Source organism: Canis lupus, chromosome 11, assembly GCF_003254725.2.
Source record: "Canis lupus dingo isolate Sandy chromosome 11, ASM325472v2, whole genome shotgun sequence".
Taxonomy (NCBI): Eukaryota; Metazoa; Chordata; class Mammalia; order Carnivora; family Canidae; genus Canis; species Canis lupus.
Window position 1 is genome coordinate 8,529,331 of NC_064253.1, and position 18,613 is coordinate 8,547,943.

Consider the following 18,613-nt stretch of genomic DNA (forward strand, 5'->3'; position numbering starts at 1 on the left):
TCATGATCCTGGGGTCCTGGGAAAGAGCCCCACATCGGGCTCCCTGCTCAGAGGGAAGTCTACTTCTTCCTCTCCATCTGCCCCTACCTTCTGTTCATGAGTGCTCTCTCTCTCTCTCTCTCCCTCTCTCTCTCTCTCAATAAAATCTTTTTGGTTTTAAAAACAAAAGCAACATTGCTAACTTAAAAATCAGCAAAGCACTTGAAAAATATTTGTCAAAAAAAGATATACAAATGACCAATTAGCACATACATATGCTCAACATCATAGGCAGTGGGGAAATACACTACACACACACAAGACATAAGGTTTGCTCAGATGTGGAGAAACTGAATCATTCATACATCACTAGAATAAATGTAAAACAGTGCATCTGCCTTAGAAAATAGTTCCACAGTTCCTCAAAAGTTAAAAACAGAGTTACTAAATGACCCAACAATTCTACTTCCAGGTTATACCCAAAAGAACTGAAAAGGGGTATACACACAAAAACCTACAAATATTTATAACAGCATTATCCACAAGAGCCAAAAAGTGGAAACAAACCAAATGTCCATTAATGGATTAATTATAAACAAAATGTGATATACGCACATACTGGTATATTATTTAGCCATAAAAAAGAGTAAGGTACTGACTGACTCATGCTACAACGTGGATCAAGTCTGAAACATCCATGGCTTGGGATGCCTGGGTGGCTCAGTGGTTGAGCATCTGCCTTCAGCTCAAGGCATGATCCCACAGCCCCAGGATCAAGTCCTGCATTGGGCTCCCCGCATGGAGCCTGCTTCACCCTCTGCCTATGTCTCTGCCTCTCTCTGTGTCTCTCATGAATAAATAAATAAAATCTTAAAAAAAAAAAAAAAGAAAGAAAGAAAGAAAGAAAGTAAGAAAGAAAGAAAGAAAGAAAGAAAGAAAGAAAGAAAGAAAGAAAGAAAGAAAAGAAAGAAAGAAAGGAAGGAAGAAAGAAATACCCATGGCTAAGTGAAAGAAGCCTGACACAAATAAGTAAGTCTACAGAGACAACAAACAGAGCAGTGCATTGCCTGTGTTTGTGAATGGGGAAGGAGGAAAGTGACCACTAATGGGTAGAAAGTCTTGGGGGGAAAGAAACTCAAAACATGAAAATACTGTGGAATATGATAATGGTGATAGTTGTTCAATTTTGTATACATACTAAAATCCACTGAATTGTACACTCTAGAAGGCTACATTTAAAGGTTGTGAATTATATCTCAATTTTAAAATCTCTAGTACAGCAGTGCTTCTCAAACTTTAATATACAGAAGAATTACTTGGGTATTTTGTTAAAATGAAGATTCTGGGACTTGACACTCAGTATTTTTGTTTTGAGATTTTATTTATTTATTCATGAAAGACACACACAGAGAGAGAGAGAGAGAGAGAGAGGCAGAGACACAGGCAGAGGGAGAAGCAGGCTCCATGCAGGGAGCCCAATGCGGGACTCGATTCCCAATCTCCAGGATCACACCCTGGGCTGAAGGCAGATGCTTAACTGCTAAGCCACCCAGGCATCCCACACTCTGCATTTCTAACCAACTCCTTAGTGATGGCAATGCTGCTGGTCCATGAACCACAGTCTGACAAGGAAGGCAGGGTACATTCTTCCACGCTCTGCTATGGTACACCTCCACCTGACTTATTCAAGAATAGAAATGTCTTAAACTTTAAGCACTTGGTTAGACCAGATGATTCATGATACAAAATCATAAATTTAGGTTAATTTTCAAATAAATTCAATCTAAATTTTCTTAATTAGCCAATTCTAGAGCTAGCCTGATATGCTGAATTAGAATGCAGGAGAAGCAGATTACACTTCTGGTTCTCCCCATAACTGGCTGCAACTTCTGAAGAATCATTTCTTGCTGGCCTGTAGCTTCCTCCCTTCTAAAATGCTAAGAATTTATTAATATTTAAGATTCCTTCTGTTTCAAAATTTGTAATATTAACTGCCAAGGGATTTAAGAATTTCTCTCAGAAAGACAAGTTCACAACTAAGAATTCAGTGAGGAACAATGGAAGTATGGAAGCAATGATTTTTACATAGAGATTTCTTTTTATTAATATATTTTTTAAGTAAGCTCTAGGCCCAATGTGGGGCTTGAACTCACAAACTCTGGTATCAAGAGTTATATGCTCTACTGACTGAGCTAGCCAGGTATCCCTCACATAGATATTTCTCAGAACTTTCTTTAAATTATTCTTTCACAAAGAACAAGATCATAGTTCTTACCAATTTACGTTCTATAACCTAGAATCATACTACTCAACAGAAGCAAGTTAACTCAAGCTCCATATGTAAATACAATGCCATCTACAACCTTGAAGATAAGCCTCATAGCCCATGAGGAGAACACAACACTTCAACACATGAGCCAGAAGAGACCCAGAGAGGTATGAATACAGTCTGCCTAAAAATTATGAATGATGTGCAAAGATCAAAAAAGTTCATCACTGACATCATAAACCTTTGGCATTCTGTATTTAACATTCATCTCCTCTAACTATGCCCCAAGGATACTGAAGTTTCATGACATGAAATACGTACTTTGCTGTGGCAATAATTTAAATCATATTTATTGGAAGATACAGCATAGAAGTCACTAAACAAACAAGTAAAACACACTATTCAGAATCTCTGTCTCCATGAGGCTGTACTGTGCCCTTGTTTTCCAGAATCTTTTACATGTTACTCTGTAAATTTTTTTTTAATTGTGTCTTCTGAAAAGGAAAGGGTATTAAAAAGTAAGCCAACTCCCAATGCTGGTAATAGAAGTAAACAAACATGAACGTTCAGATAAAATTAAGATAATTTGAAGAAAGCAAAAACACTAAACTTGAAAAGGTATCTGCACCCCCATGTTCACCACAGCATTATTTACAATAACCAGGATACGGAAACAGTCTAAATGTCCATGGACAGATGAATGCATAAAGGAAATGTGATGTGTGTGTGCCTATGTGTATACACACATATGTACATATACAGACACACACATAGTAGACATTATTCAACCATTAAAAAAGGGAAATCTTATCATTTGCAACATGGATGGACCTTGAGAGTATTACGCAAAGTGAAATAAGTCAGGCAGAGAAAGACAAACACCATATAACCTCACTTATAGGTGGAATCTAAAAAAATAATAATAATTTTAAAAATGAGCTCCTAGATACAGAGAAAAGATTGGTAGTTGCCAGAGGTGGAGGGAAGCAAAATAGGTGAAGTGGGTAACAAGATACAAACTTTTAGTAAGTCAGTCATGGGGATATAATATACAGCATGGTAAATATGGCTAATAATACCACACTGTACATTGAAAGTTGCTAAGAGAAAAGATCTTAAAAGTTCTCATTACAAGAAAGACAACTATGTTGACAGATGTTAATTGGACTTAGATTATTTTACAATAAATACAAATATCAAAGCATTATGTTATATACAGTTGAAACTAATATAATGTTATATATCAATTATATCTCAATTTAAAAATTAAGAGGATAATAATGAATTTGAACTACACAATTAGAAATGTAACATAATCCGGTCCGCAACAGGTCTATGTAGACACACGAAATAGTTTTCATGAAGATATTTTAGTCTGTGAGTGCTCCCAACAGTGCTCTGTTTATCAAGTAAGAAATTCAGCTTTAGTGGAAGTTTTATAGGCAGTAAAGCAAGGAAATGCAAATTAACTCACTGAAAATAAGTTTATGAAGAAAGGTGGGAGCCTCCACAAACATTTCCATATTCACCTTGGATTTATTCCTAGCCAATGTCAAGAGTGTCCTGTGTAAAATTCCTCTGTGGGAAGATATTCACTGCCAAATGGTCTGGATATATTAGAAATCTAGATTAAAAAGAGGCCAACTTAATGGATTTGTATTACAATTCCTTCATTCCATGGTTAAGTACAGTTTACATATGATTATTCTCTTATTTGGGGGAAAAAAAGCTATGTATTTTTTCTGTAAAGGAAGCAATACCTTGGATTTTACCAATAATCAATACCTTTGATTTTTTTCTTTCTACCATTTTTTCTTCTGTATTTGTAGCAAAATATTTATACTACTACAAAAACTGAATAGATCAGCTAAACTAAGAGTAACAGCTAAGACAAATTTATGCAAAAAAGCAGGTGGATAAGTATATGTGTATTGATGGGATAAAGAAAACTGATAAATCACATTTAAAAATAAAAGTTAATTAACTTATACATTATTTATAGATTTGGGAAACTTAGAGAAGAACTGAATTTTCATTTTATGTTTTCCATTTTTGTTTTTCCCTTGGTGAGCAAGACCATAAGGGAGAATTATTAAAATATTGCTATCCAGCACTGATTGTGAAGGAATCAAGAAATGAACAAACATGTTTTTATAATTAAACAACTGATGTACAGTGGTGTCTGGTTATCTATGGGTTTTTGGTCTGCCCATCCCTGCTTTTAAATAGTCCTGAAAACAACACCTCATGTCCTTGGAGAAATTTCCAGATTCACGCAGTCTTGCTGTCAATAGTGATACCACCATCTACCCCAATCCCAAAAATAGGACCATCCAGGAATCTGCCTTGGGAAGGAGAAATCATCTTTCTGTTAAGATAAATAAAGCCAAGAAGAGACTAATCAGCTGCTTCCTACAGATTACTTCCAGTAGCAAGAAGGAAGTCAAAAATTAAACCCAACACATAGGGAAGTAAACCTCAAAACCAGAGAGCTGCTTGAGAACCAGATCCAGGCAAGCCTGAAGCCACTCCTACTGGTTCTCAGTTTCCCAGTGACATGACAGGTGTACTTTCTTTTTTGTTGGAGTTAGAGTTGGAGCTCTGTCATTAATTATCCATAAGCAATGCACGCTACTTATAACTTAATTGTATTCACTTATTAAAGTGTGGCCCCTTGGAAAGTTTATTATGTAATAAAACAAAATTCTTTCCGGGAAAGCCAGGGAACAGTTACTGATTAAATAAAAATCATTACATATGAATGGGAAATTTTTTAAGAATGGAAGAATATATTAAAAATAAGCAAATCTTTTTAGTGTTAGAGAATGTAGTTCTATATTTTACTATAAAATCACTACAATTATCAATATTATTTTGTGAATGTCTAGAGATACATGTAGTTACATTTAAAAATCAATCCCTTGGGATCCCTGGGTGGCTCAGCGGTTTAGCACCTGTCTTTGGCCCAGAGCGCGATCCTGGGGCCCCAGGATCGAGTCCCACGTCGGGCTCCCGGCATGGAGCCTGTCTCTCCCTCTGCCTGTGTCTTTGCCTCTCTCTCTCTCCCTATGTCTATCATAAATAAATAAAATATTTTTTTAAAAAATCAATCCCTTCTTCACCTCATCTTACCTATCTGTGTAGATGTATGTTATATATATGTGTGTGTGTATATATATGTATATAAAAACTTTTTTTTAAGAAAGAGTAAATGTACAGATTTCATTGGTTTTTACAACTTCTAGAAACATTTTGTCTAACCAACAACCCATACTCATATATTTGGGCTAAGTATTATTTCAGGGCAAAAAAATATATTTAGGAATAATATTAGGAAAAGACATTCTTGCTAGAGCTCTTGCTAGAGATGGCAACATTTCAATTTCAAAAAGTAAATTTCGATACCTATTCCTTAACTCTCAAAAAGTTCAGAATAGCATAAAATACACACATAGACTGATAATGAGTAATGTCAAAACTTTAGGGCATTTAAGGGACCTTTGTTATTCTTGAAACTTCGGGAAATTTGATGCTCTTTCAACATAAAGGTTGACAATTTAGTATCATATTGTTATCTAATAGGATATTTTATAATACACTTATAAATACATTTATTTTCTATTTTGTGACTTTATTTTCACATGTATGGCCCATTTTTTTTTCAGGTTTTTTTCACCTTCACCTGATTTCTAAGAATTCCAAGCTTATGAAGCCTTTATCTGATTCACAGATTTCTAGAAAGCCATTTGCCTTTCACTTTAGCTTATGGTGAGATTTCCCCTCATGTAGTCAAATCTAATATTTCTTTTAAGCACTTTATTTTATCTGATGTTGTAATATATGCATTTCAAGGTTAAACAAATATCCACCTATATTTGCTTCTGGTTTGGAAAAACAAGAAAAGGAAAAAGTGATAAAAATATATGGCCCAGTAGAACTGGGAAAATTATTTAATTTACCTATGTCCTTATCTGCTAAATTATATATTTATATTATTTTTTTTAAGATTTTATTTATTTATTCATGAGAGACACAGAGAGAGAGAGAGAGGGAGGCAGAGACACAGGCAGAGGGAGAAGCAGGCTCCATGTAGGGAGCCCGACGTGGGACTCGATCCCGGGTCTCCAGGATCACACCCTGGGCTGAAGGCGGCGCTAAACCGCTGAGCCACCTGGGCTGCCCTTATGTATTTTAAAATATCTTTTAATCTTTTTAACCTGACTTTGTAACTCATTTCTATGGTACTTGTGTAGTTACCACAAAATGAAAGATGCAGACAACACAAGCATGCAGAAAAAGAAAAAAAATTCAAATATCTGCAGTAAACCATTTTACAGATATAAGACTTCATTAAAATTCCTTTGTATGTTGGGTGATATCTAATTGTAATGTGAACATAAATTTTGCCTAAAGTGTGTGGCAACCTAACAGTCTGCCTGCCTTTTCAGAGTTGGTTCTTGTGGAAGCTATCCTAGGTAAATAGCCTCAATGGCATTTCCCTTTCAGAAGCAGTATGTCACTCTGGCTTTGGCTCTAAACTAGATGGGTTAAAGTGGCAGCTCTGCTCTGAAATAGCTGTGTGCTCTAAAGCAAACTATTGAACATGTCTTGTGTCTATGTTCCTCCCTGTGTTACCTAAAACAGTAACGATACTTTGGGGAACACTTAAGTAAGCAAGTTAATACAAGTAAACCACTTGGAATCGGGACTGGCCCATTGAAAGCATTCAGCATGTTGGCTGTTTTTTACATCTCTTTTACATAGATGAGTCTCATCTAAAAGCCGTATCTGCATTATCAAAGGGAATGAGAACTATAAAGAATTTGAGATGAGAATCTCAGAACCAAAGGTTCACTGTTATTTGTCACTAAGTACAAGTCTTGTTATGTTCACAACAAAACAGATAAACATATAACACAAAAGCTACTAGAAATGCAGAGCTAACTTCATTTAAAAGACATAAACAGAAGCTTTTCAAATACCTTTTTCAGTATCAAACACCTCATATATGACAAAAATAAGAGTAAAAAGAAAAATCTGAGAATGTGAATTGTTATAGTCACAGAACAGATACAAAAATTTGCCATGTAATTACACAGAAATCATAAGCAAATTCAAAATTCTGCAGGCAATGTTCTTTTATCAAAATTCAACAAAATAAGAAATAAAAATAAAACAGGGACAGAAATGTTATAACACCTAAGAATTAAGAAGTCATTGATAATCCATGGTTAGTAAGAAATCAAAACAAATTACAAATTATACCAATGCTATAGATATAAAAATGTCAACCCAACCCTTTAAGATACAGTAAAAGTCACACTAAGAAGAAATATCACAGCCTTCTCTCTCTATTATTAAAGAAGGAACTCACTACTCTTAGTAAAGGGAAGGAATACACAGTAAAATCTTATAAAAACAGGAAAAATTAACTGAAAAAGGTGAAAGCAAGTGATCAAGATAAAACAACAGATTAAGGAAATAAGAATAAAGTATAATAGCCATTAAAACAATCTAAAGGCTAATACTTTCAAAACATATTTAAAATTGAGAAACATCTTTTGAGTATGTTCAGAGAGAAAAAAGTGCATGTGTCTGTGTCTGTGAGTGATTAGAAAGAAGAAAGGACATAATTCAGAATAAATTAAGTATTTAAGAATATATATATATTCAGGTGTATGGCAATCAATTTGTTAACTCAGGTGAAAGGAATAATTACCCAAAACAGATAAAAGTTATTAAAAAACTGAACCAAATAGGAGAAAACTTAAGAGTTTGAAAGAAGGGTTTAAAAGTTATCATTTTATAAAGACCAGGAGCAGGTGGTTTCACCAATGAGTTCATTCTAATTTTTAAGAAGCAAGGAATTCCAATATTGTTTGAACTATTCCAGGTCATAGAAAAATATTAAAATCTCTCCACTGATTTGGTGAACTTAAGATTATCTTAGTACCCAAACCTGATAATATAATAAAAGTACAAAAAACATATAAATTATAATTCAACAGAATCAAATAAAAGTTTCAGCAATATATCAAAAGGATAATGTAAAATGATCAAGTGGAATTCACTCCAAGAACACAAGAATGGCTCACTATAGGAAGTGTATCATCATCAACAAATTGAGGGATAATCTAATTATAATAACAAATGACAAAAAGTATTTCATAAAAATTCAGTCATTCCTAGTAAGAACAAGGTAATTTAGTTACCAGATGAAAGTATTTAAACATAACACTTAACAAAACATTAATACACATAGAAATAATTAATCCTTAAATTTCACTGATTAAATGTTTGAGATACTCTTAATATAGCAAATGCCCAAATTACGGTGAAGTTTGGTGGTAGGAATTGAGAAAGGTAAATAGGTTTCAAATTTTCTACATCTACATACCAAACACACAAGCAAGCATATACATATCTATGTACAAGCATTCACACACATAAATAGCATCTAATTCATATATAGAAATGTGTATCCCCCCACAGAAAACATATACAATGTACATAATTACATATTTGTATATATTCTATGTTAAAATACTAGCTTACCTGTTTGGGGAGTCGGAACAAAGAATTCTTATAGAAAATGTCCTTAGCCTGGCTCCATGTACCATCAATGATGATGATTGTGGAAGGATAAGTAGGAGAATCTAATATAAATTCTTCCAAATTAGCAGCTTCAGCCCCTGGATATAATATTAATGTATCAGACTTCCGACAAACATTTGAAAGTTCAGGATCTCTAAAAATTTAAAAAGAATATTTTTAATGGCTTGGGAGGGAAAAAAAAAGTTTAATTATTCTTATTGTACTTCTTTCAAAAACACATGTCAAAGTATTTGGTACTGGAGATATAATAATGAATGAGACAGCCTCTGTCTGCAAGCAATAAAATAACCCTAAAGGGAAAAGTTAAAGAGTCAATTAAAGACAATAAATGGCATCTTCTTCAAACTGATAAATAACATCTACAAAAATGTACAGTCAATATCATATTTTACAGTGTCCCTTGAGATTGAGATCAAAGTAAAAATGTTGGCTTTCACCACTCCTAATACACATTGTACTAAAGTTCCCAGTTATTGCAATTAAGCAAGAAAAAGAAATAAAAGGCATAAAGATCAGAAATAACCTTATTTGCAAATAATACTCCCACAGAAAGTTCTAGAGAACATACAAAACAATTTCAATAAGTACCAAATGAATTTAGAAAGTCACTGGATGTAGAGTTGATACACCAAACCCAAATTTTTGTATATACTAGAGGCAAAAAATTGAAGGTAATTATTTTTAAATTCCATTTACAAAGGACACCAAAAGCAGTAGATCTCTTAACCATTCCTCCATGGTTACAACAGGTACTCTAACAAAAGCTTAAGTTAATATCATTCGATTGCCAGATTACCATCTAAATAACAATCTTAATTGGCTTTAGTTCAAAAATCCATCAGTGAATAATAATTTACTGAGTAAGGACTATATTAGGCTCCAGAGGAAAAAAACCAAATTACTTAATATAATAGATTCAAAATGGGATGAGCTAATTGAAAAAGCATCAAGTTTCTCATCCACAAACACATTTGTGGAAGGGTTAGATAACCAAATGTCAGGGATGACCCAGATAGTTTCTATTTCTACCAGTATAGATACTCACCACTTTTGCAATAAAATAACCTGGATCCAAGCTGGCAGCTGATCAAATTCAGATATATCTATATACACCTATGAATTATAAAGAGACTACCATTCATTATAAAGAGCCTCTATATGAAAGAAATGTCACAATGTAAATGATGTGAATGCTCCCCATGTGAAGGGATCTGGATTTCATATGCATTCCCAACAAAATAGGAAAATTCACAATAGCAGCACCAACCTCAGAGCAAGTCTCATCTCTGAGGCCAAAGTAAAAGAAAATTTTATATGAGAAAATTGCCCCTAAAAAATAGTTTCAGAGAAAGGAAAAAATGATTTTATAAAGTTCTAACATGATGTTATTTTCATAATTTGAAACTAAATAATAAAAGAACCTAAAATAATAAAGGAAGAGAAAATTTTGGCCAATTCCTGGGCTTGGAGCTAGTACTAGCCTTACTTAGCATGTTCATAATTGGACTGAAAAAGAAATCTCCATATTTTCAAAAGAAATTAAATTTTGCATATAAAAATATACTTAACTGCAGATAGGATCAAAATAATTAGTGAAGGCTTTGTGAATGGGCATGAAAGCAAAAAAAATATGCTTCAAAGATAAGAAAAGACTTGTAGAAAAATGCAAATATGCACATAGTATATATTTATGATATTGGGTTACATAATAGAGTATGAAATAAGATCCAAGAATATTATAGAACTGTCACTGAAATTATCAACTAATAGACTGCTGCCTATAAAAATACTTGGCCTCATTAAAAAGAATATTTTAAATATGACAGGAGAAGGCATTCTATCATTTAAAAGAAAATGTGGTGTGCCTATAACAAGAATACTCAATATAGTCCTAGTCACTATGCCTCAGGAAAGCCTTAATGAGCTAGAATTGGATAAATATGTGTACATTTATATAAATGTGTATCACATATAATTGTTAATCTAGAAAAAAAGAAAAACACAACTAAATCTAAGTACTCTACCATCTTAAAGACAGTTTTAACAAAAATAAACAGTAAATATACACCCTTTAGGCTCAACAGATATTATTATGGAATTCAGATAATCCCTCTGTTTATTACATTTTGGTCTATGTTTTCTGAGGGTGTTTTTGTTCATATTTTGATTTGTCTTGTATTATTCTGAAGGAGAAAGCAAAACTTCACTTTTTTTTCACCTCCTCCAATGTACCATGCTCTTGGTCTGATGGATAAGGTGAAGGGAACCATTTTTTAAAGATCTGTTTAAGTAAGACTTATTCTGAATTGCCCTACCAGATAATTTACCTTTCTTCACTGAAGCGACGACCAGTCTTGACTTTACACTTGTCCTGGGGGAGGCATGCTGCTAATAGGGGAACTGTCCGCAACACTTTGCTTTCCTTTAAAAAAAATAATTAAAACATAGATTTTCACTTAGACAAACACACTTTTAAAACATTCATGATATCTGATACACTACATGATATAAAACTTTCACATGACTTTTATTACAGACCACAGTTTAATAATAAGAGCTATAGTTTCTCTGATTCATCAGTATTAAATACTACTGCTTATTTTTATTCTACTTGTGTTTAGAGGTTTACTGATGGAATAAGAAGATAAATTAACCTAAATAATGGTTAAGATTATGAAAAATGAGGGGCATCTGGGTGACTCAGTCGGTTAAACATCTTCCTTTGGCTCAGGTCATGATCCTGGAGTCTCGGGAGTCCCAGGATTAAGCCCCAAGTGGGGCTCCTCTCTTCTCCCCCCTCCCTCTGCTTCTCCCTCTACTCCTCTCTCTCCTCATGCTTTCTCTCTCTCTCTCTCTCTCTCTCTCTCCCTCTCTCATTCTCTCTCTTAAAATCTTTGTTAAAAGTATGAAAAATGACATTTTTATTTAACTAAAATGAATAATTCATTCTGGGAAATTTTATTTCAGTAGTAATTACATTTTGTACTATGTCAACTTGAAGATAACTGCCTAAATCTTTGTGTCCAGAAAAGAAAGAAGTGCTGAAAAAAACAAAATCATGGGACATATCAAAGTGACACAGAACTTCCTAATGACCAAAATGGAATAATTTGAGTAACAAAGGAAGTAGCAAAGTGTATGGATCATGATCCAAAAATATAAAATAAATAAATAGGAGAGAAGAGACAAATCTTCCTTATAGAAGAATTCCAAGTAATAAACATAAGTACTCCCTACTCCAAAAGTTGGAGCTTAATCTCTCCTACTCACCTGAATGTTGGCTAGATTTATGGCCCACTGCCAACAATAAAGAGTATGGAAAGGGGGAAAATATAACAACTTTAGAACAGAGAAATCTAGTAACCATTCCTGTAAACTCCATTAAACTATCAGTGTTTTTTTTTCCCAACATCCTAGCTTACAACACTGAAAACCACCTTTCTTGTCACAAGAATTGTATCCTTTATCCTGGTATACCCAGCTGATTTGCTATTTTGCCTGAGCCTCCCTCTTGGTTATTTTGGTCTATAATGATCAGTCACTGTCTGGCTCTTCTCCACTGGCCCAATTGGGTATGTTAAGCCTGATCAAGTAAGTGACAGACCCCCTCTCTAGCCAGTTCACCTACAGATAGACCCATTACCTTTATCAATTTATATAACACTGCTTTACATACATTCTCACAGTAAACAATTTGACTATTATAGCACATTAATATGTATAACATATTAATGCACAAGAGTAATGTTATATGTGAATTTACTAAAGTAACTAAAAATAAGTTTATAATTACATTACTTATCTTTGTAACAGAAACAAAAAGTATGTTAGTAACAGTATTCAACACACACACACACACACTACACACACACACACTCACCCTTCAGGAACATCTTTGTGCTAACCACTTTTGTCCTAGGTCTCTGACATGTTGATTAAAATAATAAAAAAGGGTAAATCTAGAGATACTGATAGTAAATTCATCTACCCTTAAGTTGGATAATAAAACAGGAGGGTCAGAATTTGCAGGGATTTACAACTAAAAAGAACATGTGGAGCTGTGACGAGCCTGAAACCAATTTAGAGCAGCAACTATGACAAATGGGATGAGGAGAGGTGAGGAGAGAGGCTTAGGACATTCTCTAGTATGTCCTACTGTTTTCTTTCCTCCTTACTCTCGCTATAAGACTATGACACATACTATTTAAACTACTCTCCAAACTTTTTTTTAAAGATTTTATTTATTTATTTGACAGATAAAGGAGAGAGAACACAGCACAGCACGGAGAGGGAGAAGCAGTTGTGGGACTTGATTCTAGGACCCTGGGATCATGACCTTAGCCGAAGGCAGATGCTTAACCAAGTGAACCACCCATGAGCCCTACTCTCCAAACTTCTAACAACATATGTATGTATGTCAAATTAAATAGTGCAGTGCCAAAAGATTTATAATATTCCCAGATACACTTCCCACCACCACTTCCCAGAGGCAATCACTTCAACTCTTTTGGCTATTTCTTCTAGTAGTTATCGCCATATTTCTATAAAATATGAGTGTCTTACTATTTCTTGATTTATCAATTTTAAATATTCTTTACAAACTACCATTTATCATCATCACAGCTGACTCTAATGTGCATAATTCTAAGTGCATTATAGATAAATGGATAGAAAGATAAACTGATTCATTTACCACCCACAATACACCAGTAAAGAAGTGTATCTTTTATCATGTCCATTTTACTAATGATGAAACTAAAGCACAAAGAGTTTAATTAACTTGCCCAGAGTTACAGTTTACAGAGCTATTAAGGCTTTACATTCAAGCAATCTGGCTCCTGAGCCTTTACTCTTAACTAATGTACTTACTGTATAACCACAGCCTCTTATAATAAATGAGGATTTATCTTTCTTCTATTACTCCTTACCATCACATCTTCTAATATTTTTAGTTAAATCAATAAGCAGCACTTACATCACTATGGCTACAAAGACATTGTTCATAAGCAAAGGCAACATAGTTTCACAAAACATTTCTTCCTTATAGATAATTTTGTTACTTTTGAGATAACAGTTTTATTTTATCCTTAAGCGCTTTTCTACATACATAATTAGTGTTTTCATTTTTCTGTTGGCAAACACCCACTGATGGAATTATTGGTCATATGGTATTTCTATTTTTAATTTTTTGAGGAACCTCCATATTTTTCATAGTGGTTATACTAATTCACATTACCACCAAAAGTACACAATGGTTTCTTTTTTTCCACATCTTCGCCAATACTTGTTATTTCTTGTCTTCTTGATACTAGTCTTTCTAACAGGAGTGAGGTGATATCTCATTGTGGCTTTGATTTGCATTTTACTAATAAATGTTGTTGAGTGTCTTTTTGTGTCTGTTGGCCATCTGTATGTCTTCTTTCAGGTACAATGATTATTCTCAACTAGATTATTGTTTTTTGATGTTGACATGTATAAGTTCTTTGTATACTTTGCATATTAACCCCTTATCAGATTTATCATTTGCAAATACCTTCTTCTATTCAGCAGATTGCATTTTCCTTTTGCTGATGGTTTCCTTCACTGTACAGACACCTTTAATTTTAGTGTAGTACTAACACTATTTATTTTTTTAAAACTTTTATTTATTTTTTTTACAGATTTTATTTATTTATTCATGAGAGACACAGAGAGAGAGAAAGAGAGAGAGGCAGAGACACAGGCAGAGAGAGAAGCAGGCTCCATGCAGGGAGCCTGACGTGGGACTCGATCCCAGGACTCCGGGATCATGCCCTGGGCTGAAGGCAGACGCTGAACCACTGAGCCACCCAGGCATCCCACTAACACTATTTATTACACTATGTTTTTGCTTTTGTTTCCCTTGCTTGAGGAGACATATTTATAAAAATGTTTGCTAAGGCCAATGTCCAAGACTTAACTGCCTATGTTTCTTTTAGAAGCTTCATGGTTTAAGGTCTCACATTTAGGACTTCAATCCATTTTGGGTTTATTTCTGTGTATAAGAAAGTGGTCACTGTTTTTCAGGCAGCTGTCCAGTTTTCCCAATACCATTTATAGAAAAGACCATCTTTTCCCCATTGTATATTCTTGCCTCCTTTGTTTGTAAATTAGTTAACCATAAAGCGTGTTTCCTTCTGGGCTCTCTATCCTGTTCTATTGATCTATGTGTCTATTTCTGAGCCAGTACCATAACACTGTTTTGATTACTACAGCTTTGTAGTATATTGTGAAATGTGGGATTGTGATACTTCCAGTTTTTCTCTTCTTTCTCAAGAATGTTTTAGCTATTTTTGTGGTGATATACAAATGTTTAGGATTATTTGCTCTGGTCCTGTGAAAAAATGATAATGATATTTTAAAAGGTATTGTACTGAATTGGTAGAATTCTTTGAGCAATATAAATATTATAATAAGATTAATTATTCCAATCCATGAGCATGGTATATCTTCCCACTTGTTTATGTCATCTTCAATTTCTTTCATCAATGTCTTATAGTTTTCACACTATAGGTCTTCCACTTCCTTTGTTTTTGTTTTTGTTTTGTTTTGTTTTTGTTTTAAAAGATTTATTTATTTTATTGGAGAGAGCACACGACAGAGGTAGTGAGAGAGAGCATGAGCAGAGAGGAGAGGAAGAGGCAGGTTCCCTGCTGAGCAGGGAGTCCCATGCGGGGCTCAATCCCAGCACCCTGAGATCACAACCAGAGCCAAAGGCAGATGCTTAATTGACTGAGCCACTCAGGCGCCCCATCACCTCCTTTGTTAAATTTGTTGCTAAGTATTTCATTCTTTTTGGCATAACTATAACTGTGATTTTTTTTATTTATCTTTTGGCTACTTCATTGTTAGAATGAAACACAACAGATTTCTGTATATTAATTTTGTATCATGCAACTCTACTGAATTCAATTATTAGTTCTTAAAGTTTTTGGTGGTGTCTTTAGGGTTTTCTGTAGTACCCTGTCATTTCAAATAGTGACAGTTTTACTTCCTTCTTACCAATGTAGAGGCCTTTGAAAACAAAATTACCATAAATCAATGAAACCACCTACATTTTAAATGCAATATTATGTCTGGAAATAATGAAATATACAAAATAGTGAGATAATGAACAGACACCATACTATACACACTGCAAAAGGAAAAAAGCATTCACCATCAAAAGTCAAGTTTTATCCAAAACTGTTATGGCCAGTAAACTATCATTTTTAAAAAATCTGAGCTGCAGAGTGTTGCAAATTTAAATGCAGAAAAAAAAAAAAAGCTAGTGACCAAATTATTCAAATCCTAACAAAAGCATGTTGTTAACACTAAAAAACTTAAAAATTAAAAAATTAAAAGGCTACCCAACAAATGGAATATTTAACAATTTACAATACAAAAATAAGTGTTTTCATTATTGGAAAGGGAAAAGACAGACTGATATCTTTTAAGTCTTTGTTAAAGATTTCTTCAGAAATTTAAAAGAAAAATTATTCCTTCTTCAGAAGTCTGATTCAGTAGATTATGTCCTGAGTTCCCAAACGCTAAAAGAATTTTAACTTCAGTTAATCAAAACCCACTTCGTATCATGCATCAACTAGTTTTACAGTGACTATCATTTATGGTTATCAATGAAATCTTTCCCTCCCTCCCTTCATTATTGCAGTTAATTACGAATTACAAACACACATACACACCAGCACATGCATAATTCTCACCTATACAGGAAAGTACTAATTTAAAAGTCTTTATAAGCAAAATATATAATTTATACATATTTGCTCTATTCACTTAAATAAAACTATACATTCATTTTGTAATGCTAAAAATATTGACAGTTACTTCTACTTTAACAAGAAATATCAAGAAATATAAGCTATGATCAAAATTTAAAAGCAATGATTTTCTTAGTTCTTCACTCACAAAAATCTCATCTTCACACAAAATTGTTGGCATTCTAAATTTCTCCACTATTCAATTATTGTTTGTATGAATTACAGTTTTATGAAATAACAATTTTTATCTGTCTCTAAAGCGTTAAGACACTATACTATAACATATAAAAGAAATTTCTTCCCAAAGACAAAGCATTTATCATCAATTTATTTTCAGAAATGTTAAAGAGCTAGAAGGTATGCATATGCTCATCAAGGTGTTTCCTCTTATATACTGATATTCTATTTGAAGTTATGTATTTTACAAAATTTACTCACCTCCGCCGGATGCTGAATTATGTACAAATGAGTAGAGATGTGCAGAGGATGCAATGGTAGAAATGGACACAAACATACTTTCTGAGGCCGGCTAAAGGGCAGAAAGAAAAAGAAATCCTGTAAATGTTCAAAGTACAATGATATAACAATAACCTAAAACTTGAACATAATGCCTCTTCTTTATGTAAAGAGATTTGCTAAAGTCTTTTAAAATGAAACACCAAGAATGAATTTAATCAATTAGACTTTAGAAATGAGAGTTTGGAAAAAGATTCAGCTAAATTCTGTACCATCTATATAGATTAAAGTACCTCAAAAAATCTTAGTTATCACTAGTGAAGAATACTCATAAGCCACCACCATGGTCTTTTTATTCATGAAGCTACACTTCTAACTGGCATTACAAATCAAGAATAGATCTTATGTCAAAGAGAAACCTGGCAACTCTTCTTAATCATCTGATATTGGAAGGAACAATATAATGATAAAATATAAGAATATGATTACCACCTAGAAAAGAATTCTAATCAAATTTGCCATCAGTGAACACAAGGAGCTTATCAATGTAAGAAGAAACTGAAATAGGCCACCAGATTATATTTAGCTAGAATTATATCCACAGAATGTCTAATTCATTTATTTTCTCTTTTGTTATTTATTTTGTTTTTATTTTACTTACTTCTTAGTGTTTTACTACTGTTTCAGTAACACATACAACTCATTACAAAATTCAAATAGAATAAAGTACATACGTCCATCTCGGTCCTCCAAACCAGAGGATTCTCTGCCTTAGAAGCAACCAATGACCAGTTTCTGTGTGTCCATACACATGAGGGCAGCCTAGGTGGCTCAGCGGTTTAGCGCCGCCTTCAGCCCAGGGCCTGATCCTGGAGATCCAGGATCAAGTCCCACGTCCGTGCAGGGAGCATGGAGCATGCTTCTTCTGCCTGTATCTCTGCCTCTCTCTCTCTCTCTCTGTGTGTGTGTGTCTGTCATGAATAAATAAATAAAATCTTAAAAAAAATACACATGAATCTTCTACCATTAAATCCCATATTTGATATGAGTGTTTATAGTATGAAATTCATCAAGCAGCCAGATATCATGGGAGTAAATTTTCATGACAGATCACTATCACAGGCAGATGTTACATGACATTACAACAGTATACAAATGAATGTTATATTTAAGGGAATTCCCAACAGCATACTGTTACTACCACAAAACTGACTGCTATCAACACCTTCCTCAATTTAACCTATGTAGAGTTATAGTTTGAGGTAAGAAATGATTACATTAATAAGCCATAGAATGTGAGCAAATTGGTTCAATTGTATCTACCACCTCATTCTGTAAGAAACTGTCAAACCTATGCTCCTATTGAAGAAATTGTCTAGGTGATATCTTAGAAATAGAAATATATTGTACAACATGATCCCATCTCCCCTCTCCATCACTGAACCTAGAATAGATGGTTAACCCAAGGAAAACCAATATACTCCCTTTCCAGTGATGTCTGAAATGACTCACCATG

At 33.7% G+C, this 18,613-nt stretch overlaps 1 protein-coding gene across 4 annotated transcripts in view; it reads right to left on the bottom strand.

The window, feature by feature from the left end:
- The window catches only part of DTWD2 (DTW domain containing 2), a 114,609-nt gene that overhangs the window by 73,667 nt on the left and 22,329 nt on the right, over nt 1-18,613 (bottom strand). For all 4 annotated transcript variants that reach the window (XR_007413895.1, XR_007413896.1, XM_025446699.3 and 1 more), the window contains exons 2-4: nt 17,080-17,170; nt 11,191-11,285; nt 8,804-8,996 (exon numbers count right to left, since the gene is read on the bottom strand). Coding sequence is in view for 2 of the 4 variants with exons in the window: in XM_025446699.3 (XP_025302484.3) it covers nt 8,804-8,996; nt 11,191-11,285; nt 17,080-17,170 (379 nt within the window). In the remaining 2 variants the exon portion in view is untranslated. The remainder of the gene's footprint in view (nt 1-8,803; nt 8,997-11,190; nt 11,286-17,079; nt 17,171-18,613) is intronic.